Below are 23,494 nucleotides of genomic sequence, written 5' to 3'. Positions count from 1 at the left end.
GCCGTGTCTGTGACTCTGTCAATCACATGATGCTGTTCACTAGGCAATTGAATGGGATGATTCCCACAGTGGGTTTTAGGAAGGAGAGAACAGGGAACCGAGCGAGAAGAAATGAAGAGGAAATGGATTAACGACCCAGGTGTGTCTCCCCCAAAATGTCTCCCCTGGCGAGGCGGACAGATCAAACCCATTCATTCCCACGTTTGGGAAGTGGATTAAACTCAGATTCAAGGATGAAGTTGCAAATAGAATACATTAACGTCATCATGGGTAAAATGAGAGTTGGCCTTATCAAATGTAATATTCAAGGGATTTTTTTAACGATCAAAAGCATTCCAGGGGTTTAGATAACTTATTTTCAATTTATCTTATGGGAGGGAGGGAAGGAAGGAAGGAAGGAAGGAAGGAAGGAAGGAAGGAAGGAAGGAAGGAAGGAAGGAAGGAAGGATCAATTCCACCCCATTTCTGCTCTGTTTTAGGATGGGAAACTGCACCAATATTTGCAAGGATATTTGCATAGATCTTTTGACATCGTTTTATGCTTATTTACAAGCAGGCATATTTCATTAACCCTACCCATTCTTTTTTATCCTGTTGTCTCCAAAAGGTGCGTGATTAAAATCCATTTTTCGCATTGCCCATTTCTGACTGTCGAGTGAATTTTGAAGTTGGCGCAGTGGCTTGCAGTCGCAAAAGGCGGCAAACATAGCTTGCAACGGACAGCAAATCCACTGCTCTCCGGTTTTAATTTTAAGAGGACACTGGCACAACTGAACCACAACTTTATAGTCAACGTTGGCCCCTCTTCGAAAATCATCTGCTCTTTTTCCTTCTCTCTCGGGGCCGTTGTATTGTGTACAATTGTGGGAAAGCAAAAAACCCAAGCTGTTTCTAAATCTTTTGGGGAGGGAGGGAGGGAGGACTGATTTCAGAATTTGACACCGAAACACAGAATAACAGAGTTGGAAGGGACCTTGGAGGTCTTCTAGTCCAACCCCCTGCTTAGGCAGGAAACGCTACATCACTTCAGACAAAGGGTTATCTAATCTCTTCTGAAAAACTTCCAGTGTTGAAGCAAAAACACACTTATTTCTTTCCTTTTTCCTCTGCATTGGGAAGGCTGGGATGCCGCAGAATCTTGATTTTCCATGTGCCTTCCCACAGCTCTTTTCAATTCCCCCTCTTTTCAAGTTTTTATTCTCAGCTTCTCCCGCCTGCTGTTTGAAACAAACAGGCTGCTGATAAGTGCCAGGGACCTTGTTTGACATCCTCACGTGTGGATTTCTACACCATGTGTTGGCTGGGTGTAAAGCGTGAGGAATATATAACAAAGGGGAAAACGTCCTCGCGTGTCGGGATGGGAGAACTGGGAGCTGTTTTAATTAATCAGCGGAACAGAAGTTGCCTCCAGAAGTTGTGAATGCCCCAACACTGGAAGTCTTTAAGAAGATGTTGGATAGCCATCTGTCTGGAACGGTATAGGGTTTCCTGCCTAGGCAGGGGGTTGGACTAGAGGACCTCCAAGGTCCCTTCCAACTCTACTATTGTATTGTAATTGTATCCCGTCCATCATGAAAAGGCAACGCGGATTCCAAACTAGGGTTGCGTTTTAACGATGCATCCAACTTCCTTTCTCTTCCCCTCCAACGCAAAGCAATCTTTGGAATTGAAACCAATGGAGGATTGTTTGTTTTTTTTCCTTTCCAGTGCCGAGTTCAGCTTCTGACACTCCCTCCCTCCGCCCAGCCGGGCCCCCTGTTTCATCATTTCTTTCCATAATTTGTTTTTCTCTTCCGCTGTTCCCCAAAGAGGCAGCCCCTTAGGAATGAAATGTTTTCGGCTAAACCTCCGCGAAGACCTCTTGCCAATTTGCTTCGCTGGGTAGTCCTTTCCCCTGGAGGCTATGCACACACACACACACACACCTGTCTGCTTGTGAAATTAAAAATCAAACAAAACTAAAAGTGGAAATCTCTCTCTCTCTCTCTCTCTCCGCTCCCCACCCCCCAACCACCCCACCCGGCTTTGTCGCCTTTTGCTTCAGCTAGTCGGATCAACAGGTTGCAAACGTCGCAAAACAGCACGCTTTTGGCTTCAGGGCGTCACAACCAAGTTGTGTTTCGCTCAACGGGGGATTGTCGAAGACGCCGCAATGGGCTGAAACTCACGGGCGGTGCTTAGCTGAAAGCCAGCCGCTTAAGAAACCGCAGTGGAGGGGTTCTGGCCATGCGGCAGACCAACAAACCATGTTTAGCTTAGCGGAAAAGCGCGCATCATGTGTCCTTGGGAGGCAAATATAACTGTTTGTCTTCAAAACTGCCTTGGAAACGTGCCGGTGGTTGAAACTTTAGAGATCTTTAAACAGAGATCTGCCTTGCGATGCCAGCTTTCCTTGGCCGAGGCAGGTAGTCCTCGACTTGAAAACTGTTCGTTTAGTGACCGTTTGAAGTTGCGACGACACTGAAGCTACGACTCTCGCAGGATCCCCACCGTCACCTGATCTAAATTCGGATGCTTGGCAACTGGCATGTATTTATGACGGTTGCGGCATCCGGGGAGGGGTGGGGCGCGTGTCATGTGATCCTCCTTCTGACAAGCAGAGCCAATGGGGAAGCCAGATTCGCTTAACGATCGTGTGACTGACTTAACAACTGCTGTGCGTCGCTTAACAGCCGGGGGGCAAGAAAGCTCGTCAAATGGGGCAAAACTCACTTAACGTCCGTCTTCGCTTCGCAACAGAAAAGAAACAAAAGGTTCAACGGCGGTCGTAAGACGAGGACTGTCTGCATCAGAAGAGCTCTTGTCAAGGATTCTTCTGAAGTTGGGTGGCATTCAGCTTCCAAGACAGAACAAACGCCATCAGTCTGCTAAACAAATAATTCCCTCACTACTGTCAAACTATTCGTCTTCTCATCGTTCCTATCCCCCATCTCCTCTCACTTATGACTGCAGGACTGTAACTTTGTGGCTTGGATCCTTACGATTTATATTGATATTGATTGTTGCCTGATTGCTTATTTGTATTCTGTGACTATCATTAAGTGTTGTAGCTTATGATTCTTGACGAATGTATCTTGCCTTTTTATGTACACTGAAAGCTTTTGCACCAAAGACAAATTCCTTGTGTGTCCAATCACACTTGGCCAATAAAGAATTCTATACAATACAATACAGTACAATATACAATACAATAGCAGAGTTGGAAGGGACCTTGGTGGTCTTCTAGTCCAACCCCCTGCTTAGACAAATGGCTGTCCAATCTTTCTTCAAAACTTCCAGTGTTGGGGCATTCACAACTTCTGGAGGCAAGCTGTTCCACTGATTAATTGTTCTCACTATCAGCAAATTTCTCTTCAGTTCTAAGTTGCTTCTCTCCTTGATTAGTTTCCACCCATTGCTTCTTGTCCTGCCCTCAGGTGCTTTGGAGAATAGTTTGACTCCCTCTTCTTTGGGGCAACCCCTGAGATATTGGAACACTGCTATCATGTCTCCCCTAGTCCTTCTTTCCATTAAGCTAGACACACCCAGTTCCTGCAACCGTTCTTCATCTATTTTAGTCTCCAGAATAGAATAGAATAGAATAGAATAGAATAGAATAGAATTCTATTCTAAACTGGGAAACCACAAACAGTACTGGTTACAATCCACAATTTTTCAGGAGTGTTTTAATGCTCTGCTCCACAATGGAGCCAGAATGATGGGGAAATGATTAGCTAAGCAAAAGCAGAGATGGGACCAGGGTTCTATTATTTACTTCTGGGAAACTAGATACTGCTACTATAAGCCCTATGTTTTTCTAAAAAGTACTCCCACGCCCTTAATTGTATACTTATTTGTAAGGAGCTGCTGTCATACACACCCATCCACGCAGTGGTGGGTTTCAATTTTTTTTAGAACCTCTTCTGTAGGTGTGGCCTGATTTGTAGGAGTGGCTTGCCGGCCATGTGACCTGGTGGAAGTGGCTTGCCAGTCATGTGACCAGGTGGGAGTGGCCAACTTGTAAAATATGGTGAAACTCACTTAACAACGCTCTTGCTTAGCAACCAAAATATTGGCTCAGAAACTCTGGCATTTGAAACACGCAAGTCTTAAAGCTGCCAAGTTACAAGACCCTTGCACCCCGAACCCTTTAGAAAAAATAACCCCAGGGGTTTTCAAACTTGACAGCTTTAAGACTTGTGGACTTCAACTCCCAGAATTCCTCCTCCAGTCATGTTGGCTCAGGAACTCTGGCATTGAAGTGTGCAAGTCTTAAAGATGTCAAGTTACAAGACCCTTGCACCCCTAACCCTTTAGGGAAAAAAAACCCAGGGGTGTTCAAACTTGATAGCTTTAAGACTTGTGGGTTTCAACTCCCAGAAGTCCTCCTCTAGCTCTTCATCTTGATGATGTCTGGACGGGCGAGGGGGGGGGAGGGAGCTGGAACCGGTTCTAAACAGCACAGTAGATTTGTGGAACCTCTTCTATAGAAGAGGCTAGAACTGGCAGGAACCCACCCCTGCACCCATGTCAAAAGGCTCCTAATGCAATTTTTCAGAACACAACTAAATAAGGCTGAATCTGGTCATTTCTCGTCTAGGGCAGGGATGGGGAACATTTTCGGCACCGAGTGCCCAGATAGGAATGTTTGTGCATTTGAGTACATGCCGTACCACCTGAAACTCAAAGACTAGCTGGCTGCCTTGTGCATGCCTGTTTTTTGGCCGTTTTCAGGCTCATTTTTGGGGTGAAAAGCAGCCAGAAAATGGCCTGGAAAAGGCCCCATAATGGCACGGAAAATGGTCTGTTTTGGGGAGCGTTTTCACGCACCTGTGAGGACCACCTGGCCCATGTGCCAGAAACTCGAAGACCAGCTGGCAGCAGCGCGCGTACACATCGAGAGGGCTCTCTGCCTGCCACCTCTGGCACGTGTGCCACAGGTTCGTCATCACGGGTCCAGGGCATCACCAAGGACAGAATAACAGAGCTGGAAGAGACCTTGGAGGTCTTCTAGTCCAGCCCGCTGCTCAAGCAAGAGAAGCTATAATATTTCAGATAAGTTGACTGTCTAGACCAGTGGTTCCCAAGCTTTTTTTGTCCATGCCCCACCTAAGAAAATCCGGATGTCCCCTGTGATGTATCATTCTTACTTTACTCAAAAAGCGAACTCCAGTCACACGGAGGAAGCCTAAAAGGCCCTTAACCTGGTTTAAACAAGGTTCAAATTGCCCCCATTAAAAATCAAATTGTCGCCCTGTGGGGCGTGGGCCCCAGTTGAGAACCACTGGTTCAGACTCTTCTAAAAAACCTCCAGTGATAGAGGGCCCATAACATCTGGAGGCCAGCTGTTCCACTGGTTAATTGTCCTCCCTGTTAGGAAGTTTCTCCTTAGTTTCAGGTTGCATCCCTCCTTGATGGAGTTTCTTGTCTGGCCTTCAGGCACTTTGGAAAATGAATGACAAATATCCTGGGAGAAAGCAGAGGCAAGGAACTTGCCTTGAGTCAACTCGGTTTGGGAATAACTATCTTTTTTTCCCCCAATCATGGGACCACCTGGGACATTTTCCTTCTAAAGAAATGCAGGTTGGCAAAAACTGTCCTGGGAAAACAGATTGTTTGGAATTGTTGGAAGTGTAAAAAAAACACCAGGCACTTTCTATCATATGTGGTGGACGTGCAATGAGGCAAAAAAATAGTGGAAAATGATTCAATCATGGTTAGAACAAATGGTGGGAGAACAAATTATGTTTAAACCAGAAACCTTTCTCCTAGGCATAATACCGGAGGGGTTTAAGAAAGATACACTTTATCTAATTATACATATACTAACTGCAGCGCGCATAACCTATGCGCAGTATTGGAAAAAAGAAAATACACCATCAGAGCTTGATATAATCAGAAAAGTGTTGGCCTGCGCGGAAGCAGATAGGCTCACTCTTGAACTTAAAAATAAAGGGGAATCAGAATATTTTGAAGTCTGGAACAGATTTTATGATTGGTATAAGACAAGATGACAAGACTGGAACAAATGTATATATTGTGATTGGACAGAAGGACAGACAATGTATTAAGTAGATTAACTGTTAATGGTTGAAACTAGCTGTACATAATGTGAATGTATGGTCACTCCGACTCCGCGGTATTGCATTGTTTTAAATGTAAAAATAATAAAAATATATTTAAAAAAAAAACTGTCCTGGGAAAACAGAGAGGTTTTTTTCCTCTCTCTCTCTTTGAAGTAGAAGTGGCTGGACTGAGAGTTAATTCCTTACCAGGGCACGGAAGAATTTTCTCACCCACCCAAACCTTGGTGCATGATTAACTTCCCGCCCTGTTGATATTATCTTCCCATCTCACAGTTCGGCAGGCAGCTCTCCTTAACTCCAGTTTTGAAACTGCTATCCCACACTCCCCCCCCCCCCCAAAGCAGCAGGGAGACGCGGAGAAGATAAAATCATCGTTATAGGAATAATAACTCTCAACGTTCGCAAATGTGGTATAAGCGTAGAAGCGCTGACAAGGTGGTAGAAAACCAGTTAATAGTTTAGGGGGGGGGGGGTTCCCCAAACCAAACCACAGGCAGCTTAGAAGATAACACACCGGATAGCACTTGAAAAAGAAAGCTGCAAAGAAAAGAGTGAACTTGGGTAGATGCGGCAATAACCAGAGAGGATCGCATCATGCGAAAGCAAACTATGGATTTTGCAAGGGGGAAAAAAACAAACAAACCACCATTATGCCCGAAGGTTAAATGTGACAACATTCCTGAGATAATTCCAATGGTTCTTGAACTGGAATTGCCGAAGAATACCAGTAATTCTTTTCGTTTATTCTTTTATCCCGTGTTCCATTTTGAGGAACACAAAGGATTAAAATCACCTCCATCCCTTTTCCCCATTCTGTGTTTTTCTGCTTCCTCCTTTCACCTGGTGAATAGGAATAGACTCCCTGCCCTTAACCTGTGGGTGTGTCTGTGTCTGAGGACTCTACATCCCCCTCTCCTCCATTTCTCCTTTCCTTTCTCCTATGGTCTCCAACACTGTTTATCTGCAGCCCCTTGGAGCCCAGTGCTAGGAGCTAAGAACGAGGCCCAGGTGGTCAGGGAGAGAGCTCAGCTTCCAGAGGACACATCCTATCTGAGCCAGCCGCATCAAAAGCTATGCCTAGGAAGGGCCCAGCTCGTAGACTGACCTCCCAAATGTCTCTGAATTAAGCAGGAAGAGACCTCTGGTTTAGCTCCTTTGGAAAGAAGAGAAAAAGAGAGGGGAGGGGAGGAAAGGGGAGAAGAGAAGAAAAGAGAGGAGAGGAGATAAAAAGAAAAGATCTTAACAGAAAGAAGAAAAGAAAGTTGGAAGACAGAAGAGTCCTAGCAGATAAAAAGAAAAGATCTTAACAGAAAAAAAAAGAAAAGAAAGTTGGAAGAGAGGAGAGGAAGGGAGGGGAGGGCAGAGGAGGGGACAAGAGTCCTAGCAGATAAAAAGAAAAGATCTTAACAGAAAGAAGAAAAGAAAGTTGGAAGAGAGAAGAGTCCTAGCAGATAAAAAGAAAAGATCTTAACAGAAAAAAAGAAAAGAAAGTTGGAAAAGAGGAGAGGAAGGGAGGGGAGGGCAGAGGAGGGGAGAAGAGTCCTAGCAGATAAAAAGAAAAGATCTTAACAGAAAAAAAGAAAAGAAAGTTGGAAAAGAGGAGAGGAAGGGAGGGGAGGACAGAGGAGGGGAGAAGAGTCCTAGCAGATAAAAAGAAAAGATCTTAACAGAAAAAAAGAAAAGAAAGTTGGAAAAGAGGAGAGGAAGGGAGGGGAGGACAGAGGAGGGGAGAAGAGTCCTAGCAGATAAAAAGAAAAGATCTTAACAGAAAAAAAGAAAAGAAAGTTGGAAAAGAGGAGAGGAAGGGAGGGGAGGGCAGAGGAGGGGAGAAGAGTCCTAGCAGATAAAAAGAAAAGATCTTAACAGAAAAAAAGAAAAGAAAGTTGGAAAAGAGGAGAGGAAGGGAGGGGAGGACAGAGGAGGGGAGAAGAGTCCTAGCAGATAAAAAGAAAAGATCTTAACAGAAAGAAGAAAAGAAAGTTGGAAGAGAGAAGAGTCCTAGCAGATAAAAAGAAAAGATCTTAACAGAAAAAAAGAAAAGAAAGTTGGAAAAGAGGAGAGGAAGGGAGGGGAGGGCAGAGGAGGGGAGAAGAGTCCTAGCAGATAAAAAGAAAAGATCTTAACAGAAAGAAGAAAAGAAAGTTGGAAGAGAGAAGAGTCCTAGCAGATAAAAAGAAAAGATCTTAACAGAAAAAAAGAAAAGAAAGTTGGAAAAGAGGAGAGGAAGGGAGGGGAGGGCAGAGGAGGGGAGAAGAGTCCTAGCAGATAAAAAGAAAAGATCTTAACAGAAAAAAAGAAAAGAAAGTTGGAAAAGAGGAGAGGAAGGGAGGGGAGGACAGAGGAGGGGAGAAGAGTCCTAGCAGATAAAAAGAAAAGATCTTAACAGAAAAAAAGAAAAGAAAGTTGGAAAAGAGGAGAGGAAGGGAGGGGAGGACAGAGGAGGGGAGAAGAGTCCTAGCAGATAAAAAGAAAAGATCTTAACAGAAAAAAAGAAAAGAAAGTTGGAAAAGAGGAGAGGAAGGGAGGGGAGGACAGAGGAGGGGAGAAGAGTCCTAGCAGATAAAAAGAAAAGATCTTAACAGAAAAAAAGAAAAGAAAGTTGGAAAAGAGGAGAGGAAGGGAGGGGAGGGCAGAGGAGGGGAGAAGAGTCCTAGCAGATAAAAAGAAAAGATCTTAACAGAAAAAAAGAAAAGAAAGTTGGAAAAGAGGAGAGGAAGGGAGGGGAGGACAGAGGAGGGGAGAAGAGTCCTAGCAGATAAAAAGAAAAGATCTTAACAGAAAAAAAGAAAAGAAAGTTGGAAAAGAGGAGAGGAAGGGAGGGGAGGACAGAGGAGGGGAGAAGAGTCCTAGCAGATAAAAAGAAAAGATCTTAACAGAAAAAAAGAAAAGAAAGTTGGAAAAGAGGAGAGGAAGGGAGGGGAGGACAGAGGAGGGGAGAAGAGTCCTAGCAGATAAAAAGAAAAGATCTTAACAGAAAAAAAGAAAAGAAAGTTGGAAAAGAGGAGAGGAAGGGAGGGGAGGACAGAGGAGGGGAGAAGAGTCCTAGCAGATAAAAAGAAAAGATCTTAACAGAAAGAAGAAAAGAAAGTTGGAAGAGAGAAGAAAAGAGAAGAGTCCTAGCAGATAAAAAGAAAAGATCTTAACAGAAAAAAAGAAAAGAAAGTTGGAAAAGAGGAGAGGAAGGGAGGGGAGGACAGAGGAGGGGAGAAGAGTCCTAGCAGATAAAAAGAAAAGATCTTAACAGAAAGAAGAAAAGAAAGTTGGAAGAGAGAAGAAAAGAGAAGAGTCCTAGCAGATAAAAAGAAAAGATCTTAACAGAAAAAAAGAAAAGAAAGTTGGAAAAGAGGAGAGGAAGGGAGGGGAGGACAGAGGAGGGGAGAAGAGTCCTAGCAGATAAAAAGAAAAGATCTTAACAGAAAGAAGAAAAGAAAGTTGGAAGAGAGAAGAAAAGAGAAGAGTCCTAGCAGATAAAAAGAAAAGATCTTAACAGAAAAAAAGAAAAGAAAGTTGGAAAAGAGGAGAGGAAGGGAGGGGAGGGCAGAGGAGGGGAGAAGAGTCCTAGCAGATAAAAAGAAAAGATCTTAACAGAAAAAAAGAAAAGAAAGTTGGAAAAGAGGAGAGGAAGGGAGGGGAGGACAGAGGAGGGGAGAAGAGTCCTAGCAGATAAAAAGAAAAGATCTTAACAGAAAGAAGAAAAGAAAGTTGGAAGAGAGAAGAAAAGAGAAGAGTCCTAGCAGATAAAAAGAAAAGATCTTAACAGAAAAAAAGAAAAGAAAGTTGGAAAAGAGGAGAGGAAGGGAGGGGAGGACAGAGGAGGGGAGAAGAGTCCTAGCAGATAAAAAGAAAAGATCTTAACAGAAAGAAGAAAAGAAAGTTGGAAGAGAGAAGAAAAGAGAAGAGTCCTAGCAGATAAAAAGAAAAGATCTTAACAGAAAAAAAGAAAAGAAAGTTGGAAAAGAGGAGAGGAAGGGAGGGGAGGACAGAGGAGGGGAGAAGAGTCCTAGCAGATAAAAAGAAAAGATCTTAACAGAAAAAAAGAAAAGAAAGTTGGAAAAGAGGAGAGGAAGGGAGGGGAGGACAGAGGAGGGGAGAAGAGTCCTAGCAGATAAAAAGAAAAGATCTTAACAGAAAGAAGAAAAGAAAGTTGGAAGAGAGAAGAAAAGAGAAGAGTCCTAGCAGATAAAAAGAAAAGATCTTAACAGAAAAAAAGAAAAGAAAGTTGGAAAAGAGGAGAGGAAGGGAGGGGAGGACAGAGGAGGGGAGAAGAGTCCTAGCAGATAAAAAGAAAAGATCTTAACAGAAAAAAAGAAGAGAAAGTTGGAAGGGAGAAAAGGTCCTAGCAGATAAAGAAAAAAGATCGCCAACATTTTGAGCTGAGCTAGGGGGAGATTCTTGGGGCTCCCCATTCATTGAGTGCAACCTGAACCCTCCAGGTGCTTAACCTGTTTTTTAAAAAACTACACCCCGGCCCATCGCGGGCAAAAAAACCGTTTGGCTTGGGGCTTCCGGGCTCCTTTAACCGCTCTCTACCCCACGTGGAGAGACCGTGAAGGGCAGGGGTGGGCGTGCAAGCAGAGACGAATCCGTGGGGGTCAACCAGTGCCTTTCACTGGTACAGATCGACCTTTTCCCTTTCTTCTCTCCCCCCCCCCACCCCCAAATAAAGGCAGATCAGTTTACTGTTTGAACAGGGATGATTCACCTCCCGGAGGACAAAACCGAGGAAAAAAAGGTCCAAGGCTTCCTGCATTTGGTTAACTCCTTGCCTCCTGCCTGGTGAGGGAAGGGCTAGGAATCCAACCGAGGGAAAGGTGATTGATGCCCCTGCCTCTACCTGAACCCAGGTAGGCCTAGAGAGGACCCACAGAAACCGTAGCCAAAGGGGCTATGCAGCTTCCTTCAAAACAGGCGCCACAAGAGTTGAAAGCTCTTCCGTTTTTATTTAAATGCGCGGCACACACGCAATGCGCTGTAGGAAGTTAGCACCCACCCCTCCTCCTAGAACAGGGGTGTCCAAACTTGGGAACTTTAAGACTTGTGGACTTCAACTCCCAGAATTCCCCAGCCAGCATGGGGAATTCCCCAGGATGGCTGGCTGGGGAATTCTGGGAGTTGAAGTCCACAAGTCTTAAAGTTCCCAAGTTTGGACACCCCTGTCCTAGACGAATGAAATATCCTGGGAAACATTGAAAAGGCAGAATATTATATTTCCCTGGATAAGAAACGGAGAAACATGTTTTTAGGCAGGAAGCGGACTCACTCTTAATAGCCCCCACTTTTGTCAATGGGCCATTAAAAGGCCCGGGTCAGTCTATTCTACATTACAAAGATCTCCCCCTTCAGCTCCAAGGTGATGGGATTAAGGCACGATAGGATTACCCATCTCACCACAGGGCCCCTGGGAAGAAGCAATGGTGAACTTGGACTCAAAGCACAGCCTAGAGAGTTGCCCCTGCATGGCAACCTGGGCGTCTGACAACCAATCAGAATACAAGATCAAGATCAAAGGCAGAAAGGGCATAAAACCAGGGACTTTCAGCATCTCTCCTTTCTTCTTCACCCAACATCTGGAAGCATGGGATCCTCCTTTTTCTGTTCAGGAGCTCAAGCCATGTCATCCTGTCCACCCTTAAACCATCTTTCCAAGCAGCCTCCATGTTTCCAGAGTCTTTTTCCCCACTTGGAGCTGAACCCAGAAGGACGTTTCTTCGAACAGCGAATGCAAAAACAAAAAAACCCATACAAATAGCTTAAATTGCACCGTTGTGGCTGCCCTGTTGACTTTTTTTGACCCGCTGGGGATTCTAACATCAAACATTGCAAGTTTTCCCTCCCAAATCCCATTGGCTCAAGATGTCCATGTCTTCTGTGGTCCCCTTAAAGCAGCTGGGCGTTTCTGTTTGAAGACTCATTTTGGATGGGAATAAATGAGGTTTTCAGCTCTTTAGGAATCACACTCGCATCATTTAGGGGGGTCTTCAAAGTGGGGGGAGAAGAGAGAGCAGCCCTATTTCCCCAAAGCTCAAAAATATACCCCCCCCCCTCCTAAACATTTCAATCCCAAGGGAGCTTCGGCACAAGGGCTGGGCAAAGAGGAAGGGAAGTTAAAAAGTTTCGCTCCGCAGAAAGAAAAGAAAAGGGGAGAAAAAAAAGCGACTTTCTTCCTGGTTTATTCGCTGGGCGCGGCCCACTATTATTTTTTGCGGGGAGGAAATATAAAAAGGCTGGATTAGACAGGACCGATCGAGCCCGGATTCCTGCCCCCCCCCTCCCCAGGCCCTAAGCAAAACAGGCCGTTTGCCAAATCGCAGACTGGGATCAAGAGCCCTCCTAACTCCCCTTGCTCGGATTTTCACAGCACGGCCGTCTGCGCACCTTTGGCTCCGGTCTTTTCCCTTCCAGGAAGAGGCCGTGGGAAAAAGGAGCTTCGGTGTCCCAATCACAGGTAGTCCTCGACTTACAACCACAATCGGGATATCCGAATCTCCATGGCGAAGCAAGGAGGTGCTTAAAAGTGAGCCGTGCCTGATTTGTTTAAAACAATCTTTTCGCCACCGTCATTAAATGAACCACGCCGTCGTTAAGCGAACGTGGATCCCCCCCCGCTGAGTTTGCTCAGGGAAAGTCACAAATGGTGGCTGTGTGACACACACACACACAGGGTCATCGTAAATACGCACCAAGCACCCTAATTTGGACCTTGGGAATGCTGCAATGGTTAGATACGGATTAATAATAGAGTTGGAAGGGACCTTGTAGGTCATCTAGTCCAACCCCCTGCCTAAACAGGAGACCGTACACTATTTCCGACAAATGGCAGTCCAGTCTCTTCTTGAAAGCTTACAGTTGTTAAGTGTGTGAGTTGTAAGTAGCGATCCTGTTTCAGTGTGGGGGGGTGTCAACCCAAGATTGCTCCTGGCTCTTCCTGACGTGGGAAGGATTGCAAAGCAGAGTAGTAGAAATGCTGCGGGTGGGGGGGGGAGGGGGGGGAGAGAGGCACAATGGATAAGGGCAACTTCAGGAATATTTTTTTTTTCTTTTGATGGGACGGTGCAGGCTGTCCTCGATCTACAACAGCTCATCTGAAGTTACGACGGCCCCGGAAATAAAAAAGTGACCTAGGACCGTTGTTTCACACTTACGACTGTCGCGGCATCCCCAGCGGCTCAAATTCAGGTGATTGACTCACATTTATGACCATCGCAAGTGTCTGGGAGTCACGGGGTCATCTTCTGACCAGACAAACCGGATTCGCTTAACAAGCAGGTGGCAAGAAAAGTCGTAAAATGGGGTGGCTGCTTTTGGCGACTTTTGGGGGGGAGAGGGAAAGGGGGAAGGGAGACGTGAACTAGCCAGACGAGGCGCCCCGATTTACGGCAGGTTGGTGGCAGGGGGCTCCAGGAAATCGGGATCCCCCCAAAGGTCACCTTGGAGCAAAGGACCATAAAGGAGAAAATAAGAGCCATACAGGAAGTCAGTCCAGTTTTCCTTCCAATTATCCCTGCAGGGTGTTGTTTTTTTTGCCTCTGGCCTGCCCCACTGCCTCGGAGGAGGAAGGGAGAAGATCCCCCTTGTGCAAGAGCCAGAAAATTAGGCAACAAAATTCAGAGAGCGGCTAGTGGCTTCCGTGGGGGGAATCTGGGCTGTTTTGAAGACAGGAAGAAAGGGAAGGCGACATGCCGGTATTGGCAGAAAACAAATATTTGGACGTTGGTGTCAAAATATACCATTTGTTTCCAACAACAAAAGGCACGCTGGAGCCTCGGATAGGGCCTGTGGCTGTCAAGAAAAGCCAAATAAAAGATGTTTTTTTTTTTCCCAACAGAGGTCAGGTATCATAGAATGGGGTGGAAAAGGCCAGTGATGTACCCAGATCACATCCCTTCCTGCGCCTCTCCTTCCTGACTAATCTATTTCCTACCCTGTTTCTCCGAAAATAAGACTTCCCCGGAGAATAAGCCCAATCGGACTTTTGAGCGCATGCGCTAAAATAAGCCCTCCCCGAAAATATTGCAACACAGCAGCAGCCAATGAGGTGACCGCGCTCGCCGACTCTTGCAGCTAAAAAATAATAAGGCCTCTCCGAAAATAAGCGCTTATTTCGGGGGTTAAATGAAAATAAGACCCTGTCTTATTTTCGGGGAAACACGGTACTTCCAGGTATGTTTAGGGGAGTTTTAGGAAATGGTTTAGAGGACTGGTTCTCAATCTTGGCAACTTTAAAGAGGGGTGGATTTCAACTCCCAGAATTCCCCAGTCAACCATTCTGGCTTTTTTTCCCATCTTCCCTGATGCTGGCTGAAGAATTCTGGGAATTGAAGTTCACACGTCTGAAAGTCGCCAAGGTTGAAAAACACGGATTTAGAGGAGTGTTACTCAACCTGGGCAACTTTAAGATGCATGGACTTCAAAGCAGTGGTGAGATGCAATTTTTTTTACTACTGATTCGGTGGGCGTGGCTTGGTAGGCGTGGCAGGGGAAGGATACTGCAAAATCCCCATGCCCTCCCCACTCCAGGGGGAAGGATACTGCAAAATCCCCAGTTCCAGCTCCCTCCCTCCCCCCGCCCGTCCACACATCATCAAGATGAAGAGCGAGAGGAGGAATTCTGGGAGTTGAAGTCCACAAGTCTTAAAGCTGTCAAGTTTGAACACCCCTGGAGTTTTTTTTCTCTCTAAAGGTTTAGGGGTGCAAGGGTCTTGTAACTTGACAGCTTTAAGACTTGCGTGCTTCAAATGCCAGAGTTTCTGAGCCAACATTTTGGTTGCTAAGCAAGAGCGTTGTTAAGTGAGTTTCATCACATTTTACAAGTTGGCCACACCCACCCAGTCACATGGCTGCCAAGCCACTCCCACCCAGTCACATGGCCGGTAACGGCTTCACAGTACTCCACAAGGGGGCTCCCTCTGGTAATTTATTTATTTATTTATTTTATTTGATTTCTAGACCGCCCCCTCTCCCCGAAGGGACTCGGGGCGGTGTACAGGTACCAAATTAAAAACCTTACAAATAATCATAAATATAGTTAAAATCGAATTAAACTTTAAACCCCTGTACAAATTTATAAAAATTAAAAACTTAGCCTAAGACTAAAATTTAAAAAAGGGGGAAAACCGAACATTAGAAATGACGTTTGGTCCATTCCGGACATTTCTCCCCTATAAATAAATACCCAGGCAATACCCAGACTATTGGCTAGTTAATAATAAAAAATAAGCGCTTATAGAACCTAAAAATCTGGACATTGTAGGAACGGATAAAAACTCAGCTGGTCAATTCCCCCCCCCCCCCCCAAAAAAAATTTGCCTGACTTGGAACAAAACCCATGTTCCCACAATTTTTTTTTAAACGACCCTTAAATCCTTGGGAAGGATCCCAAGGTCAAAAGTCCCCAAGGCCACCACCTGCTATCTAGTAGAAGACGGTATATAAACAGTCGTAATAATTTAACAGCTCTTGAAATCTCCGCCTCTGAGCTCCACGCTCAGGGGGTTTTCGGGTTTTATTTTTTTTCCAAGAAAATCACCATCATCGTTATCTCAACAGCACAGAAGTTGGTCAGGGCACCATCTGGCAATCGCGGGGCCCAGTTTGCGTCATCTCACCGGAGGAATGAAGTCGCCGACCTCTCTCCCTTTTCAGGAAAGTCTGCAGGAGTTATCCCGAAGGGGTTAATGGAGCGATGGACAGAATTCAAATCCGAGAGAGGTGGGGAGGGGGGATGCTTTTTGGCTGTCTTCAGGGCGAGTCTGAGAGTTTGTTGGGCTTGGGAGGGTTGCCTCAGGATCTGGGAGGCTTGCCAGGCGGCGAGATAAAGGAGAGATCAGAAGGGGGGGAGCTGTTTCTAACTTACAAATTGCAAGGCATTAAAATAAATAAATTTTAAAAAAAGAGCCAAGACCGTGTTGCATTCTCACAGCCAAAGAGCTCAGCAGGTGAAGAGGGGAAATCCTGGCCTGGGAGTCTAAGTGCATTTGATACTTCCTAAAAACTTAGAAGCCCGCTTTCCCAAGCTAACCCTTAAGCAGCGCTTCACCAGAACGGATTGTTGTTGTTGTTAGTTGTGAAGTTGTCTCCGACCCATCGCGACCCCATGGACAACGTTCCTCCAGGCCTTCCTGTCCTCTCCCATCCTCTGGAGTCCATTGAAGCTCACGCCGACTGCTTCAGTGACTCCATCCATCCACCTCCTTCTCTGCCGTCCCCTTCTTCTTCTTTTGCCCTCCATCGTTCCCAGCATGAGGCTCTTCTCCAGGGAGTCCTTCTTCCTTCTCATCAGGTGGACAAAGTCTTTGAGTTTCCTCTCCAGGATCTGGCCTTCTAAAGAGCAGTCAGGGTGGATCTCCTCTAGGACTGACCAGTTGGATCACCTTGCAGTCCGAGGGAGGGAGGGAAGGAAGGATGGATGGATGGATGGATGGATGGACAGACAGAGTAGATTGTTGTTGTTCTTAGTTGCAAAGTCGTGTCCGACCCATCGTGACCCCATGGACAACGTTCCTCCAGGCCTTCCTGTCCTCTACCATCCTCTGGAGTCTGCTTTGGTGACTCCATCCAGCCACCTCCTTCTCTGCCGTCTCCTTCTTCTTCTTTTGCCCTCCATCGTTCCCAGCATGAGGCTCTTCTCCAGGGAGTCCTTCTTCCTTCTCATTAGGTGACTAAAGTCTCTGAGTTTCCTCTTCAGGATCTGGCCTTCTAAAGAGCAGCCAGGGTGGATCTCCTCTAGGACTGACCGGTTGGATGGCCTTGCACTCCAAGGGACTCAATGCAGGAGTCTTCTTCTCCAGCACCAGAGTTCAAAGGCCTCCGTTCTTTGGCGCTCAGCCTTCCTTATGGTCCAAACTTCACAACCATCCATGGCAACTGGGAAAACCATCGCCTTGACTACACGCCCTTGTGTTGGAGGGTGGCTGCCAGAATGGGTGCCTTTGAATAAAATGTGCTATCAGGTTTCTAACCCAAACCTGCTCACCTCATCAGTGCTAGGAACTGCGAAAAGAGCAATTGATGACGTTACTTAGTTGGGTAAGGAAATGTCGGTAAGAAAACAACCAAGCTTAGAGAGCACCGTTGACCACTCATTTCAACCCTGAGCTACAAATATTTTCCTTTTATATAGCGAAAATATTTTAGTTGGAAAAGGCACCGCCGGATTTAATAGAATGAGAGCCATGGCGGTGCAGTGGTTAGAGTGTACTACTGCAGGCGCCTTCTGCTGACTGCCGGCTGCCTGCGATTTGGCAGTTCAGATCTCAGCAGGCTCAAGGTTGACTCAGCTTTCCATCCCATCTGAGGTGGGTCAAATGAGGACCCAGTTTGTGGGGGGCAATAGGCTGACTCTGTAAACCGCTTAGAGAGGGCTGTAAAGCACTGTGAAGCGGTATATAAGTCTAAGGGCTATTGCTATAAGAGTTGGAAGGGACCGGTCACACAGACCCAACCATGCCAAGAGCCTCCTAATGCAATATTTCAGAACACAGCTGAACAAGGCTGAATCTGGTCGTTTCCTTGTCTAGCAGATCACCTGGACAGAATAAGAGTTGAAAGGGACCTTGGAGGTCTTCTAGTCCAACCCCTTGAACAAGCAGGAGGCCCTATGCCATGTCAAACAACTGGCTGTCCAGCCTCTTCTTCGACTGACAGGGATGGAGCACCTACAACTTCTGGTGGCAAGCTGTTCCACTGGTTAATCGTTCTCACCGTCATGAAATTTCTCCTTCATTCCAGGTTGCTTCTCTTCCCTGGTAAGTTTCCATCCCTTACATCTTGCCCTGCCCTGAAGTCAAGGACAACAGATTGACCCCCCCCCACTTCTTCTCCCTCAGATTAACATGGCTGGCCTCCATTTTACGACCTTCCTTGCAACCGTTGCTAAGCAAATCGTAGCATTGGTTGAGTTAGTAACCAAGTCGTTAAGTGAACCGGGCTTCCCCCTTGACTTTACCTGTCGGACGGGTCCTGAAATCCTCCCAAATTGTGGGATACATTTGGAGACAGCTGGCCTGATTGACAGGTAATCCTCGATTTACAACCGTTTGTTTAGTGACTGTAGGAAGTCACAATGGCATGGGAAAAAAGTAACTTATAGCTAGTCCACGCATTTACAACCTTACACACACTGACAAACTTTACACGCTTATAACGTTACAAGACACTTACAACCTTACACCCTCACAACTGGAGGCTTTCAAGAAGAGACTGGACTGCCAGTTTTCAGAAATAGTGGAGAGTCTCCTGTTTGGGCGGAGGGTTGGACTAGATGACCTGCAAGGTCCCTTCCAACTCTGTTAATCTGTCTCTGTATCAGCTCATTGCAAGATGCAATAAGATTTGGCCAGCCGGCGCCTTCTCCTTGCAGATGGACCTGGCGTCAAGAACAGGGCTGGATCCCAGGTAAGATGGATGCTATCGGCCAGCCAAATCCCATCGGCTCCCAGAGGAAGGAGGGAGGCCTGCTATGGATCAGGATTGCTCCGGGCACGGTGCCTGTTGAGTGTAGGAAGGCAAAGGCTTTAATTAAAGGGGATCTTCCAGTTTTGCTTCATGCTCACTCCCACCCCAAAAAGCCGATAAGGCAGCCTCGCTGGGTCAGGTTAACGGCTTGAATGGCTAGTCCCCAAAAAGAAAAGAAATTTAGATTTGGAAAGGAAAGAAGGCTTTGAAGCCGGGCCGTAAATCACCAGATCTAATGAGGCTGGAGGTCAAATTAGCTTTCTTTTGTTTTGAATTCGGTCGGTGCCAAGTTTGGAAGGCATCCATGCCAAGCTAGAGCCCCCGAATAGTGATTTCACACACCCTCATCTTCCCATCTATTTTCGGGGAGGTCTTCTTATTTTTGAGGTAGGTTATATTTTGAGGTGATTACATTTTGAGGTGACAGGGTCTTATTTTCTTTTGACCCCCGAAATAAGCGCTTGGCCTTATTTTGGGGGAGGTCTTCTTATTTTTGAGGTAGGTTATATTTTGAGGTGATTACATTTTGAGGTGACAGGGTCTTATTTTCTTTTGACCCCCGAAATAAGTGCTTGGCCTTATTTTGGGGGAGGTCTTCTTATTTTTGAGGTAGGTTATATTTTGAGGTGATTATATTTTGAGGTGACAGGGTCTTATTTTCTTTTGACCCCCCCCCCCAAATAAGCGCTTGGCCTTATTTTTGGGGAGGTCTTATTATTTTTGAGGTAGGTTATATTTTGAGGTGATTATATTTTGAGGTGACAGGGTCTTATTTTCTTTTGACCCCCCGAAATAAGCGCTTGGCCTTATTTTGGGGGAGGTCTTCTTATTTTTGAGGTAGGTTATATTTTGAGGCGATTATGCTTTTTATACCTTTAAACAGATTGTGATAAATGCTAGAAGACAACAGATAAATATTAAGAGTACTCATGAGAACGTATATTTGTGAATGTATAGGGGGAAAAAACCTCTACAAAGAAAAAAAAAGAAAATGCATCTGGTTGCTCAAAGCGAAGTCCTAAAAGTCTGTTAAATGAACCTTTTCTTTTGGGGCCTGAGGGCAGGAGGAGGAGAGCACCAAAGTGAGAATTTGTGTTCTGCAATCCTGAATTGGAAACTGTCATCCTAATTTTGAACAAAATTTGCTGGAAGATATATATTCTTTAATATCTTACAACCCAGGGCACTTCCTAGCTTGGTGGACTCTAACTCCCAGCATGCTCAGCATCACTTTGGAACTCTGGGAGTTGAAGTCCAGACGTCTGAAGGGCGTCCTAGTTGCAGAATGCTTTGGTGGGGACGTTAGGAGATGGCTGGGAGGCCTGGCGATTCAGCATGGCCAACATTGCTGGTTTGTTTTAGATCCAAGATTCCCGTCCTTTGGGGAACAATAGCTTTCTCCTTTCCAGAAAGACCAGCTGTGGCTTGGGGAAGAGAAAGAAGGGCATTCCTTACCTGTGGAAAGGTAAACGGACAAGGTGGCAATTGCGGTCAACTCTTGTTACGGCCAGGTGGGCATTTTTAACTGCCGACCACCTGAGGATCGAATGCCACGGATGGAGACGGGCTGTGCGGGGAGGAAGTAGCCAAATCTCCTTCTGTTGATGGAAAGGAAGGAGAGTGGGAGGGAAACAGGGAGGGACTTCCAGGTGAGAAGCGGCGAGCATCAACCTGGACACCACACCTGGCAGGAACCGGAGACAGGTGTTGGGTTTCAAACCGACACTCCGTCTGGGAGCTGCGACGCGCTGGCTCCTCATTGGCTGCTTGGGGTGGGCTGGGGGGAGAGGGGGGGCGCAGGTGTTTTGAACCGGGCCAGATGCGAAGAGGGTTTTTGTTAACCCCCTGAAGGCCAGGTCTTCCCCGCCAAGCTTTCTCCTCGGTAAGGGGAAAGGTTATCGGCAGGAATAGGAAAAGCAACCGGCCTTAAACTGTTAGCACCACCTGATGATCAGAAAGGGCTCGGCGATGCGATTATGGTCACAATTAGGAGATAAATAAGGCCAGCGTGCACCTCTCTGTAGCTGGGAATGCCCTTAAAACACAAAAACTACACACAACGATGTCCTTAAAACACAACAATAGTTTCCAAACAAAAATACGTTGGCTTGCCTGCACTTTTAAGCCGAGAGTGGTTCACTCAAACAGTTTATTCTCATGAATGGGATGCTTCATGAATGGGAGGCAGCCTTCCTCTGAACCGAATTGCTCCAGAGGTATTTGGATTCCAACTCCCATCATCCATCACCCTCTGAAACACAGGGGTGAGAAGAGCAGGGGGTCAAAAAGAGGAGGAGGGTAAGGTCTTTGGTCCCACTCACTGGCCTTTGCTCCTCCCGCTCCACCCATCCTCCCTGGCGCTGGTCCCAGCCATTCTGAATGACCAATAGCAACAGCCCTTAGACTTATATACCGCTTCACGGTGCTTTACAGCCCTCTCTAAGCGGTTTACAGAGTCAGCCCTATCGCCCCCAACAATCTGGGTCCTCATTTTACCCACCTCGGAAGGAGGGAAGGCTGAGTCGACCTCGAGCCTGGTTAGACTCGAACTGCCAAACTGTTGGCAGCCGGTGATCAGCAGAAGTAGCCTGCAGTACTGCACTCTAACCACTGCGCCACGGCGGGGCAGGGGATTATAGGAAGGCTTTGGCCTTCGCACCAACAGCCTGGGGAGGTAGGCCAGGGATCCTAGACCCAGGCCCGTCAGGCTGAAAGACACGAGAAGCAGGAAAGCAGAGTCCCTGAGCAAAGTCTACATTCCTCTTGCGCAACGGATGGAAGTTTAGATCCTAAACCATCACAGAGGCGGATAGCTTAGTGGTGGTGGGAGGGGGGAGAGAGTAGGGGGCAGGATAAGCATTCCCCCCCCCCTTTTTGCTTGAAATTGCTTTGTCTGCTTTAATTGAGCATTGCCTTTCGTCACTTCTATAAAACCTGCTAAGGATAGAATGGAGCCCAATGTTTTGTTAGGTTTGGACCCGACGCACCTTCATTGCAGAACAGCAGACAAGGGACTGGGGGCGGGGGGCGGGGGGGGATATCCTTTCCCATCTTTGCAACAACCCTTCCAGGTAGGCTAGGCTGGGCCAAGTTCTCCCTCGCTCAAAGTCGCTGAAATCTGTTTGCCCCTCCTGTGCTTTTGAGGGTATGGCATTGGTGTGTGTGTGTGTGTGTGTGTGTGTGTCCTACTCTCCAAACCAAGCCGGGTTAAAGCCAAATTCTTTGACATTTAATAAGCACTCAGAACTTAAGGCCGTACAATCAGGAGGCCTCCATCCACTAGGCCACACTGCACTCCTCCTCTTCTGCAAAGCAATGAACCCCAATGAGTCTCCATCTTCCCAATCTCCACTCCATCTCCACTCTTCCTTCTCTGATCAATCACGGGCATTTAACCTATCCCAAATATATTGATTCGTTCCTTTCCTTCCTTCTCCCAACTCAAACCAAATCACGGGTCCCCCCAACCTTTCAGACCTCAGGGACCACTCGATTCATAATTTTAAATCCCGCCGAGCGCTAATATGATATTTTTAAAAAGAAAAAAGAGTAGCTAGTGCGGTATTTTAAAAAATGCAAACGGTTTTTCTGCGGGCCACCAACATTTTTCTCACGAACCGCCCGTTGGTGACCACTGAACCAAACGATGCTGGGCAGCTTAGAATTCTACAACAATTAAAAACAGTCAGACGTCAACAAAAAGCATCCAGAAAATGAATACAAACAAACCACCTGGGTAATCAATCAACTGACAGTCAAGCCAAGATATTTACGGGGGGGGGGGTGTCTCTGAAATCCCTTGCTGGACCAGGGGTTTGGCCCAACCGTAACCCGAACGGGAAAGGTGAAACCACCTCTGTTCTGTTTCCAGCACCGATGACCAGCACCCGCCGTTTGAGTGACTGTATCCTAAGCGATGGACACAACATGGTGCCACTTGTGGGAGTCCAATTCAGGCCCATTTCAAGGCCTGGTGGTCTTCAGTGCATTCTTTGGTCTCTGCGAAAAGACCCCGAGGGAGGGTCTCCTACCTTGCCCGCCCTGTCGCGATCCACCATCCGTGCTTGCCAACGTCGCCAGGCCATCCTCTGCCACTGGACAGCGCCTGTTTTATACTCGGCAAAAAGTTCTCCAAGGGGGGGAAAAAGGCCCCCAAAGCCGTTAACCTTCATCGCCAGGTGATTTGTGACAGACGGAAGGTGGGGTGTAGGGGGGGGGAATGGAATTCCTGGGAATTTTTCTCCGTTTGGCTGGGCTCGGGAATCCAGCGTGCCTCCGTTCCCAGGTCAAACTCTGCAAGCCCTCGTCCAGTTTTCTCAACGTTTCGGGGAAGGGAAAACAATGCAAAATTCTTTTGCGAAGGGCAGCCAGGCTTAAAAAAAAAAATCAATCAATCCGCTACTTACTTGGCCTTTGAAGTGAAGGCAACGGACAGGAGGAGGAAAGGAAACCAGCCATGGGATGGTTTAATGATTTGCATCTTTTAAAAGTGTTCCCCCCCCTCCCTTCTAGTTAACACCAAATATTCATCACCCTAAGGGAGCATCTGACAAAATAAAAGAGGTGGGGGGGAAAGTGGGTTATAATTGGGGCGGGGGTGGAGAAAGATAGAAGACGAGCTTCCCAGCGCAATCTAGAAGAAGAGAAATTATTATTCCAAAAGAACTGCGTAGCGTCTTATCTCGGTTTTTGGCGAAGGAACAGAACGGGCGGTGAAAATCTTTGCCTGGTACTGGCCCCGCAGGCCAGGAATCTCACCTTGAATAATTTTTAACTTTCTGCCCTCACAAAGGCGGCAGAGAGAGAGGGGGGGAGGGAGAAGAGAGGGGTTGACTCGTCTGGCCGGCTCAGAATTTCTGCCAGGAAGACCTAAGATCAAGGCGGGAGGAAGAGGAGGGGGGAATGGACACCCAGGGACCCACCCAGGTGTGCCAAAGGTGTGTTTGATGGGAAAATGGTCTAGGAAGGGTAGGGAG

At 46.6% G+C, this 23,494-nt stretch overlaps 1 protein-coding gene across 1 annotated transcript in view; it reads right to left on the bottom strand.

Moving 5' to 3' along the window:
* The window catches only part of TTLL10 (tubulin tyrosine ligase like 10), a 132,891-nt gene extending 110,148 nt beyond the window's left edge, over positions 1 to 22,743 (bottom strand). Inside the window, exon 1 of the mRNA XM_081954904.1 lies at positions 22,550 to 22,743. Within this exon, the coding sequence (XP_081811030.1) occupies positions 22,550 to 22,690 (141 nt within the window). The 5' untranslated portion in view covers positions 22,691 to 22,743. The remainder of the gene's footprint in view (positions 1 to 22,549) is intronic.
* Positions 22,744 to 23,494: the final 751 nt, after the last annotated feature.

This window comes from Natrix helvetica, assembly GCF_964273705.1.
Source record: "Natrix helvetica genome assembly, chromosome: 5".
Lineage (NCBI taxonomy): Eukaryota > Metazoa > Chordata > Lepidosauria > Squamata > Natricidae > Natrix > Natrix helvetica.
This window is presented reverse-complemented; position numbering and strand designations above follow the sequence as displayed.